The 12,148-nt window shown below is 37.6% G+C and overlaps 1 protein-coding gene across 4 annotated transcripts in view; it reads right to left on the bottom strand.

Moving 5' to 3' along the window:
- Positions 1-12,148, bottom strand: part of Akap11 (A-kinase anchoring protein 11) — a 48,017-nt gene that overhangs the window by 25,125 nt on the left and 10,744 nt on the right. For all 4 annotated transcript variants that reach the window (XM_051195346.1, XM_051195344.1, XM_051195343.1 and 1 more), the window contains 3 exons: positions 9,359-9,468; positions 5,436-5,552; positions 364-411 (listed from right to left, as the gene is read on the bottom strand). In XM_051195346.1, coding sequence (XP_051051303.1) covers positions 364-411; positions 5,436-5,552; positions 9,359-9,418 — 225 coding nt within the window. In that variant the 5' untranslated portion in view covers positions 9,419-9,468. The remainder of the gene's footprint in view (positions 1-363; positions 412-5,435; positions 5,553-9,358; positions 9,469-12,148) is intronic.

Raw genomic sequence — 12,148 nt, 5'->3', positions numbered from 1 at the left:
AAAAGAGAAAACAAAAAACAAAGTACAGATCACACTCAAAACATTGATCTCAAATGCCATTTTTGTTTGGGGGGAGATAAGGTGCAGGGTGAAGGGAAGAAACACACTATGCCACCCTGGCTGGCCTGGAACATACTATATAGATTGGCCTGGCACTATGCTGGCCTTGAATCCAAAGATCAGCCTGCCTTTGCCTTCTGAGTTCTGGAAATAAAGGCACGCACCACCAAGCCTAGCTTCAAATTTCATCTTTTAACTTTAAAAGATACCTTAAAATTACTGTAAATTTTGAGCATTAAATTTTCAGTCTCCAAAATTTTTTTGTCTCCCACAGACTTTGCAAATTCAATAAATTGACCACACCTGTATATGAGCAGCATCTGTATCTTCATTAAAGCCCAGAAATGTAACCTGAATAAGAGAGAAAGAGAGATCTCCATCAATTTACTTTTTAAAGTTTTATCTTGGAGTGTTGACTAAGCACAGTAAGCATGCTATGTACATTGGGCAGACAATGTTTCTAATAACCAAGATTTCTACCACACTAGAGTTCTTGAACCTCATCCCCCTCATCCACCTTTCCCTCTAGCAAATTCACCTAACTGCACCCTCAAAGCATAGCTCAGCATCCCTACTCATCCTCAACCCCACTGCCATGCCCTGTGGAATATCTGATTGTACCGTGACACCCCAAGACTGTGTTAACGAAGTTAACCTTCAATCAGGGGGCAGAACAAGCAACTAGTTGACTGCAACTAGCCATAGAGAAGCCAGAAGTACAGATGGAGAAGATGAACAGGAAGGAGTAGGGAGGAACTTAAGAAATTTCATGGTCTCTTTGATCTAGGACATGTGGAGAGAGAGAGGCCCTTCCCATGTATCTGGTTTATAAAAGGGAAGGTCAGGTGGTCACTCCCCCTCCACTTTTTGGATCTACCAGGTTTTCACTATGATACCTGACTCTTGAGTCTTTACTGGTAATAGAACTTAGAAAAACAGTATTTGGCGCCAGAGTGGGGCACATATATTTAAGCATAGAGCAGATGGTATGCTACCTGGCAGGAGATGGAATAGAAATATCTGCAGCAGTACCAGCTCAGCAAATTCCCACAGCAGGGGCAGGTAAATGAGCTCTTGTTTAAGATGCTGTACCTATGCAATGTAAAGTTCTAGTCCTTGAAAGCTTTCATTACAAACAGTTTAAGATAATAAAAAAAATACAGGCTAGCAGTCATCTATAACAAGGTTAAACAGATATATTTTGGATAGATAGGTGGACTTCCAACACTGCAGAGATCCACAGAATATGGCAATTAAGATGTTTTAATAACAAAACCTCATTACAGTGAGACAGGCCTACTCCTGGTAGCACCCATTTACTTCAAAAAAGGATGATAGGCATCAGAGAACCTTCATATGGAGTTTGTTTTCTCTGTGGAAAAGCTGGGCAAAAAATTGCCATTGCCTTGACTGCTCAGAGTATGCTGTCCAAATTGGACAAGCAAGAATTAAAGAACACCAACTGCCAAACTTTGCCAAAGCAAGATAGGTCAGTCCTTCAAAATTCTTGCTTCACAGAAAAGCCTATAAAATAATCTAGGCCTATAGGTTGAAAATGGGTGCAGAGAAGTCTTGGGTGACTGTCCAGGCAGCCAGCTGTCTCTGTCATTTTCATAGTTTTGGAAGTTGTTTGCTCTACACTTTCTGTTTATGCAGATAATATTTTATCCTTTCTGTGTTTCTGATGGAGGTTGAAGACTTAATACTTACACTGTCTTCTTTGTTACCAAATTCAGAAAAGAAACTTACATAACAGATGTAAAATTTATAAAGGTTGAGAGACACAAGAGCTTAAGTTGTTCACTTAAAATGTTTTAAGGTTTAAAATGATACTTTTAGATTGGTAATATAAGTTATAATAGAAAGTGGCTTAGGTATAAAACTTTGGACTCACCGAGATAGGATAGATAATAGAGTATTTTCCTCTGGATTTGCCAAACACTGATGGACTGAACATGGTGAATGTAATTCTTACTTGATAATTGTTCTTATCATATATAGTTTTACTGTGTTAGAGTTAAAGCCTTTCTTTTTATTTACATAAAAAGGGGGAAATGTTGTGGGATACAAATATTTTATTATACTGTAAGATGTATCTCTGCCAACACACATTCTGATTGGTTAATAAAGAGCTAAACAGCCAATAGCTAGGCAGGAGAGGATAGGTGGGGCTTCTGAAGAGAGAGGAACTTGGGGGAAGAATCTGAGAAACAGAGAATTCACCAGCAACACAGAGGAGAAAGTGGGGCATACGGTACTGAATAGAAGTAATGAGCCGTGTGGCAGAACACAGATTAATATAAACAGGTTAAATTAAGTGATAAGAGCTGGCTGGGAATAAGCCTAAGCTAAAGTCAAGCTTTCATAATTAATAAGAAGTTTCCATGTCATTATGTGGGAACTAGTGGTCCAAAGAAAATCCTGCCAGTTTCTAACACATTATAACTCTTGAACCTCACCTACCTTTCCCTCTAACAAACTCACCCAAGTGCACTCTCAAAGCATAGCTCAGCATACCTACTCATCCCCATCCCTACTGCCATGCCCTCTTACTCCACTATCATGATACTTGTCCACTGTCATGCCACTTGTCCATGCTTCCCAGGGTTGTTAGTGGATGCCTTCAGTCTGCCTTCATTTTCATTCAAACCCATGGACCCCCCTTTCTAGGTCTAGCACATGCCTTGCACATGACTGCTTAAGGCTCTTGTAGTTTTATCCCCTTGATATGACTCTCTTTTCCTCAGACACTTCTATGCCTGACTCCTCTTTATTCTACAAGTTCCTACTCCAGCAGCCTTTTCAGAGAAACCTTCCTCGTGTAGACCTGTCAGGCTTCTTTCTCATTGGGTATGGTTCTACCAACATTCTCATCAACCCTTACCACTACTCCCTACACAAATTCACAGAAACAAAATTTCTATGGACTCTCTAATGGCATGAGGAAATATATTGTTGACTTAAAAAAATTACAAAAAATATGTAAGATGCACATAAATTCTTCCTTATTCTTAAAAAGATACACATGAAAAAAAAATGTTGAAAGGAAATGCACCAAACTAGTTAGCAGTGATTAACTGGGGAGTTTCATGTGACCTTAATTTCCTTACTTCTGTCTCTGTACTCTTCTTCCTCACAGGATAAACAACATTCACTTTCTTTTTTAAAATTTCAGTATTCTGATTTTTCTACAATATACACTGAAAAGTTACTTTTTTAAATTTATATTTATGTACATGTGATCATACTAGTACCTTTCCCTTTGGGGAAAAAATAATGATTTATAGACCAAGTAAATGCTATGTCTAGAAATAGAACACAATTAACACACTAGGGAGAAGCGGGATGGTTAAAATCTAAGACTACACTGAATACCCTGATTCCTTTTTGATGACTCAGAAGCTGGTCAAAATCTAAAATTACCCTGGCACTTTAATTAATTATGGCTACTAATTCAGTAGTGTTAGGTACCCTGTAGGTATCTGGCAAACTGTTAACCTGTAGAAGCCGGTCTTTCATGACATTTCCAGACAATATAGCTTCCCTCCCTAAAACATGGGCACTTATTTCTTTCCTTTTTTCAAACATATTTATGTTCCTAGATTTTATACAATCACATAAAAGCATGCATTTATGTATTAAATAAAAGGAGAAGTAAAACTGTCTAGAGAAACAAGGATTAACAGTAGAAAAGGAATGTAAAAAGGGAAGTACTAGGATATAGGGGAACAGATGTGATATACAATATATGTCTGTAAGAAAACTTAACAAAATTTTAAGTCAGCCACTGCCAAGCTACAACAGTACTTGATACTCAGAAATACTTGTCTTAAAATGAACCAGTGTACTGGGAAGAGGCAAAAAACAAAACAAAAACAAACAAAATAACAACAAAACCCCAGATATTTGAGCTATCTATACCCTAAAGTGGGACAGAAATCTCTTCCATTCTTTCAAGTTTCCTTGCTGAACACAAAAGAGAAAAAAGCTGTCATTGTGACCTGGAGATACCAAGAGAGTCTGCAATTCTGGGTGACAAGGAAGACGTCATGAACTAACAAGCTGGAAATGTGGGCAGGTGAACAACCAGGGAATATGGGCTTCAAAGCAGAGGGTGGGAGGGCACAGGAGACTTATCACACATAGCAACCACTGAGTAAATTAAGAGTGACTCTGCCCTACTAAGATAAAGTGAAAGAGAGGGGCAAGAAGATAAAGCAAGTACCACAGTTAGCTAGCCCACAAGAGGGGAGATTCAGGTGGCAGAACACGCCTCACCTAACAGGTTTACTCTTCTTTCTAGGGAATGACGTCGGGTACAGAATTCCTCAGTATAGGAACCTTCCATCACCAAGTAATAAACCAAAGTTTATTACAGAAACCTCATTTCAGCTGGGTAGTGGTGGAATAAATCTTTAATCCCAGCAATTGGGATCACCATGAGTTCAAGGCCAGGCTGGTCTACAAAGAGAGTTCCAAGACTATCACACCGAGAAACCTTGTCTTGAAAAAACAAAATAAAACAAACAACAACAACAAAAGGGCAGTTGTAAGTATGAGCACCATTTTTATCATTTTTTTTTTTTTTTTTAAAATCTGGGGTACTAAACCTAGGCTTTGCACATGCTAGGCAAATGATCTAACCTTAAGCTATACTCTTAACCCCCCCATGCCTTATTTCTTAATTTGTAATATGAATTGGTGATGGTATATAGACACTTTAAAGCATATCACTCCTTTTAATAACAATAAATTCAAACAAAGATGAAAATGCTTGCTATTGCAGAGAAAAAAACAAGTGAGGAAGATATACATGTATATATGTATGTATATCAATATCCCATTGCCAAGTGGTATGTTAATTCCAAAGACAAACTCATCACTTTATACTTTAAATCAAAGCCCTGAAACAGTCAACACAGAACTTAAAAAGTAACTACTGGAAATAAGTGTTATTTGTTATGTTTCAGGATAAGAGAAACTTAGTATTAAAGCAGCAGCCACTGAATTAGCTCTACCTGTCCAATGAGAAGCCAGTAACACTTGTGCACTTATAGGCTGATATTTCCCACAATGTAGTTTGATCATATTCACCCTCCCCAATTTATCCCAGATTCACCCTTACCCCCCTACCCACCCAACTTTGTGTTCTTTAAAAAAAAAAAAAAAAAAAAAAAAAAAATCAGGTCCAATTTGTGTTGTCCAAACTCTCAGGTATAAGGCTCGCATTGGAGTATGGACAACCTACCAGGTCACAACCTCAAAGAAACCAACTGTCTACCAATAGAATTTTTTAAATATCCTGCAGTCCTACAAAGGTGCATGAAAACATACTGTGCTTAACTGGGAAAGGGTTCAAAAGTCATGAGTCAAACCTCAGTTAAATGGGCGTGTTCATCCTGGTTTAAACACTCTCCTCCTGATACACTGCATAGCTCCTTCTCACTCTGTAATAAAGACTTTACAGACTGGAACACATCTTCACTGAAGCTCTGGGGAATAATAAATAAGACAATTTAATTTGAATACATGGAAAAGAGCTTGCAGATACTGAGCTTTATATAGTTACTCATTCTCCAATTAATTCACTTGTCACTTTTTGATATTATTTGCTGGACTCAGAAAAAAAGTCAAGCTACCCGAAGACCATACAGCCCTTATCCTCCACATTTATTTTATACTTACCTTACACTAAAATTAACAAATTGTATTTTATTTCCAAGTCACTAGCAGAACATAAACAATCCAAATAATGAGTGAGATGATATAGGAGCTAAAAAATGGCACATTAGCATCAATGATTATTTCCTTAAGAGACAAATAAAATAAGACAATAGCTAAAAATAAATTTTCCAGAGGTCTCAAGGCAGCTGTAGGATGAAAATAAGAGAAGAAATGCCATGTCTGGGAAAGGAAGTTGTCACAAATGCAAAGAACCTGAGGAAAGAAGAGGACACTGAGGAAATAATAAACACTACGGTCAGTCTACTGGTATGTAACCTACTCTTCAAGTCTATGGGAATGCCTTACTCTGCAATCCTGCCCCACAGAAACCCTATCCATGCCAAGACTGAAAAAGATCTCCCTCATCCCTTAGTCTAATTTTCTCCTGTCCTGTACTGTTTGCAGATTAAGGTTACTTGATCTATGTCATAATATAATATGATTACACTATTCATGTTTATCTTTTCTACCCAATGAACCAATCATGGAAACTATATTCCATTCGCTTTATCCCCTCACATTTTACATAGTTAACAAACAGTTGCTAACTATACAAAACTCATTATAAATACAAAACCATAACCTAAGAGATAATACTTTTCAAGAATTTGAGAAAAAAGTATGCTATATTAAACTTCAATCTCACCTATCAATATGGACTCCTATTTCTTTAAATATATATACTACCTTCTCCACTGAAGGAGCTTGGAAGCAATGACCTTCAAGAAGCAATGAGCAGATACCATATCCAGATTTTGGTTTCTAAATACCAATCATCAATTAAAATAACAAGGGCTGGTTCCAGATCCTAGACAAATAACATACAGAGACTATACCATTTAACTGTGTCAGACTACAGGGAAGTGCTCACAGACTAATTGGGCAATTTCAAAAGAACACAGAAATCAGTATATTAGCCAGGAATCCCCACTGGCTAAATCTGAAATAATCAGGGCATCAAAAGGACAAAAATGGTAATGCATCTTAACTTCTGAATTCAGTTATATAGCACTCTCTACCTACGATTACAGACTGACAAATATGGACAAACTGATTCCATCAGAAAATCCTCTTTGTAACTCTCAACAAAATTACTGATTTGGAAAGAATTATCAATGTATCCTAAATCTACTGGGTTAAAAGCTTTTGGGAAACAGACTATTCACATTTCTTAATCTATCACCATATAGTTTCCGTGCTAAGCATTTAATCAAAATTATTCTGCATTTATACTGGAGACAGCAAATGGTTACAATCCTGACCACTTCCTCAAAAACAAAGACATGCTTCTCCTGACCTGACAGAGAGCAATAAAGAAAACAAAGCCTTTGATGTATTCCTGATGAACAGAATTACACTGAAAAACAACTTGGGATGTGTCCTACTTAGGATGTGGCATCATGAAAAAAGAATCTAGACCACTGGAATGGTCTAGAATGGTGGTAATTGAAATACTTAAATGTGGTATATGAAAAACCTTGAGGTAAGAAAGAAGAAAAAGACAAATGGGGGACATTTATTGAACTAAATGTCAGATGATGTTACAGACAAATGGTTTTCTTAAGAGTGGTAATCACACTAACATATAAAACAAGGTCCAAGAGACATTTTCTACACGATTATAAAGAAAACCATGAGGTCTGCACAGAAAAGAGGATGGGTGATGTGGGATGTCCTTCTGTATTTATGTTCTCTTACTGGTTGATAAATAAAAAACTGATTGGCCAATAGAGGCAGGAAGATTAGGAGACAAGGAGAATGCTGGGGAGAGAGGAGAGGGAGAGCAGAAGAGATGCCATGTAGGTAAGATGCACCAGGTGTTTCTGGTAAGATAAGGCAATGTAGAAATACATAGATTAGTAGTTATGGGTTAATAGTTAAGAGACAGCTAGCCAGTAAGAAGCCCTAGCCATCAGGTAACAGTTTTATAATTAATATGTTTCTGTGTCCTTATTTGGGGCTGAATCAGCAGTGGGATCTGGCAGGACAGACAAACCTCCGTCTTCAAATATGTATAACAAGATGCTAACAGAAAGTGAATCCAAGTAGAAAAATACATGTATTACTTATTGTTCTGAGTTTTTTTTTTTCCAACTATTCAGTAGACTTCAAAACACCCAATATCTATACGTTTGTTTTCATTAATGAATGGAGGTTTTCACACTAACTTGTGAACACAAAAGGGCAAAATATAAATGAGCTTGAACTACCAATATAAACTCATGCTATGCTAAGAGCAAATGGCATTTCTAGGCAGAAGTCACTACAAAGAAAATACTCTGTAAAGTACAAAGTTTATAAAAACCTGTGAGTCCAGAGGAATACAAGTAAATAATAAATAAGTGAGGTAAATATGTTCTTGCCACCATAGGAAATGACTATCATACAAGTCATAAAAGTAATAAAGCTGGCCATGGGCAATGAAAGGTCTTTACCCATCCTTATCCACCCTGGAATTATCTTCTCCCTTTATAAGCATTATTAAAAGAGAAAAGAGTTATCAAAAAAGAATAGAAAAGCAAGGAAAACACCTTAGTGAACTCAAAGATGGTCTTCATGGGCAAGGTCAACAGTGTCATAAAAAGAGGCTGAAGTGCAGGAACTGAGTAACAGACAACATCTGGTACCCTAGTGATGACCCAAAGTTATAGCAAAATCAAAATCAGGATATAGACTAACCAACTGCTTTAGGAGGAGTTAAGAGATTCTCCCTCAGACATGAAATAATGACCACATCTGTTAGTATAGGCTTGGAACCCTGGCTACTTGAGAGGATAAGGCAGGAGAAGCGGAAAGCTCAAGCCCTATCTGTTACGTACAGCTACTTAAAAGCCAGCCTAGCTAATGTACTGAGACCTCCTATCAGAATAAAAGCTAAAGGGTAGGGAGAGGACATGAAGGGGGCAGCGAGGAATATAGTTCAGTGCAGAGCAACTTCTCTGACATGCATAAATCCTTGGCTTTAACCCACAACACCATACACACAAGAAAAGTAATTTTTCATTTGTTCACAAATTATTCAACATCTAGCATAGTCCTGACATACAATAAGCACTCAAATTCATTATACTGAATGAGTGGTTAATGTTTCTCACCACCTTTAAGGTAGTACTAAAGGTATGTAAGATAGTTAACTAAGGAGAGAGAGAGAGAGAGAAGGAACAGATAGAAAATGTCTGTGAGGAGATGGGGAGGAGGTACTGTGCCCCGAGAAGATTTTAGAGACTAACATTACAATCACGATTTCACATCACTACTTTCTTTTATTTATTTATTTTTATATTTTTTAATTTATTATTTTACATGTCGATCCCAGTTCCCCCTCGCTCCCTCACTTTTACCCTCTCTGCCCTCTCACATGCACCCTAACCACCCTCCCCTCCCATCCCCCCCACCCCAATTCCATATGTAGGGGAATGCCATCCAGTTGGGATCATACATCAGTACATTCATAAACACTCACTTTGCAGTATTTCAATGAAGTAAGTTAAATACTAAGATTCATTTAAAAACTATAAAGAACCCACATACTGTTTTGAATTTCCACTGAAGGAACCTAATACTATGGACTTACTTTTCGGACAGATGCTTTACTCTTTATGTGACTGTTCCTGAAAGGCTGGAAAGCCGCCATAACTGTATTACTGCAGTATGTAATCACTGAAGAGTAAATCCACAAAACACCTAAAGGAGACATATTAAAAGACAACAACTTATTTACTCATCTTTATCATAAAAGCAAGAATTTTATACTAATTCTCCAAATATACACATTTAAAGAAAAATATGAACAAAAATACTGAGACCTAAAAGCTTATTTAGTGCCTATGTATATTTTATTTATCCACGCATGCTGTGGGTAAAAAATGGTGAATATAAGTACTTCAGTGAAATATAAAAGTATTACAAAATCTTCTTAGACTAACAATCATAGTTTGCTATTATGTTCAATCACGCTGTCTTTAACTGTATAATCTCAACAAAGATTGTTAGGACAACATTTATAAACTTGGAGTGTCACAAAAGGAATCCATTTCCATAGCCCAGAGTCACTCATCTAACCCCGTAGCCGTAGCAACACTAAACACTGCAGTCATTATCACCGCTTAAACAGAAAGTTTTAAAACTACACAAATGGGAATGTGAAATTTGTACATGTACTATAAAACTGCAGATGAACAAAACCAAAATCCTTATCTGGAAGTTTAAGAGTGGGCCAATGACTAGAGTTCAGAAAAGGATTAGTAGGACTACACACCTCACACACAAAGCTTTCAGAACTTTTTAATGATGCTTACATTAAAAAGGAGGGGGACTTCAACTAAGTACAGCAATTAAGCAGCCAGCCAATGGCTTTATCTGTATAAAGTGTGGTCCATTCACTTGAGGTCTACTTGTGTCACACACTAAGGGCAGTGAGAAAACAATGATCCTATTGGATCCAAAGCCTCATGGGTAACATTGGATTGCAGTAAAGAATAAAAGCTGAGAACTGAATTCTAAATAACAAAAACAAAAAAATTAACACAATAAATATTTAAGAAAAGCTTACTTAAGTTTCAGTATCTTCAGTTAATCAAAGTGATCTCTTCAAGACATGCCTACTTGAAGTTTCTAAGTCATTTACTTCAGCACATTCTAGTCCCCTCCCCAGATTTTAAAAACACTAAATTTTAATAAAATTCTAATTTCATACTCTATTTCCCTACTTTTACTAAAGAAATAAAAGTGAGTTATGAGTGTATGTCACACATCATCTCTCTTAGGCACTGTTCTATTGTTGTGAAGAGACATCATGACCACAGCAACTCTTATAAAAAAGCATTTAACTGAGTACTTGCTTACAGTTTCAGAGACTTAATCCATCATCATCATAGCAGGGAGCATGGAGACATGCCATTTTGCATTTAACATAAGTGAAACACCTATCAAAAATATCTGTGCAATGTAAAAGAGAATCAGTAGAGAATGAATGATATGTATTCTTCTGAAGAAAACAAACAAACTTTGGAAATACAAAGACAGGTGGAAGAAAAGAAAAACAGCAAGGGAAGATTAAAGATTACTCTAGTTAACAACTGAACAAGAGCAAATATATAACATCTTCCCATAAAATACTGTCTGGCTAAACAAGCTTCACACTTAACATCTGCTTATGCCCTATTCTAAATGAATAAAAAAGAATTCTAAGTAAGGAATCACAGTAAAGAAATGAAAGGGAACAACTTAATTGAAAAGATAGAGTGATGAGAGACAAGCCAAGCAGAAAGCAAATAGCTGGAAGTAGAGTGGCTAGAGCTCAGACAAGAAACAGGAAATAAAAATACGTGTAATAAGTTAGTTGTTGATCTCCCTATCCGGGAAGGGCATATATGGTAGCCTTTCCACGGAAGCTCAGATTTAATTGGCGGCAGTCTTGTAGTTCTCTAGACCTTTCTTTGGGTCCAATTTTCTCTTCAAACCAATATTGGCTCCCTATTTTATGTTCTCTCTCTCTCTCTCACTCTCTCTTTCCTGTCTTCTATTCCTACCCGGACTCAATCTTCCTAGTCACACGTGTTTTCCTCTCCTCTCCTTAGCTTTCTCCTACTTCTCTCTCCATTCACTGCCCCCCCCCCCCACGGAGCCCTCATCTAATACCTGTTGGAAACAGGAGCAAACACCCATACATAAACACTGAGTCCAACTAGAACCCAGCCAGATGCAGATGGAGAGGACAAGACCAAGCTGCAGAAACACATAGAGACAGCTGACCTGAACAAGGAGCTAAGGGGCCCCCAGACTGATAGCTGGGAAGCCAACATGGGACTGACTCAGGCCCCCCTGAATATGGGTCTCAGCCAGAAGGACTGAGCAGTCTATGGGACCTCAGACAGTGGAACCAGGATGTATCCCTGGTACACAAAAGGACTTTGCGAACACATCCCCCATGGAGGGATAACTGCCTTAACCTAGAGACAGGAGAGAAGCCCTAGTCCCTACTTCACATGACCTGTCAGATCTACATGACCCCAACTGGATGGCATTCCCATACATATGGAATTGGGGTGGGGGGATGGGAGGGTAGGGTGGTTAGGGTGCATGTGAGAGGGCAGAGAGGGTAAAAGTGAGGGAGGGAAGGAGGGAAAGACAGGGAACTGGGATCGACATGTAAAATAATAAATTAAATTTTAAAAAAAGGAAAAAAATACATGTAATAAAATAAGTCTCTTGAGGAACAGCACAAAAGCAATGAGCATCAGGAAAAACAGATTTAATACAAACAACCATAAATACATATCTTAAAAAAAATCACAAAATTCATCGAGACATAAAACAACCAGAGAAACAACTATAAAGAACACAGAACAGGGATCCAGAGTGC

This window comes from Phodopus roborovskii, unplaced genomic scaffold, assembly GCF_943737965.1.
Source record: "Phodopus roborovskii unplaced genomic scaffold, PHOROB, whole genome shotgun sequence".
NCBI classification, from domain to species: domain Eukaryota; kingdom Metazoa; phylum Chordata; class Mammalia; order Rodentia; family Cricetidae; genus Phodopus; species Phodopus roborovskii.
Note: the sequence above shows the minus strand (reverse complement) of the source record. Positions and strands in the feature narration are given on the sequence as shown.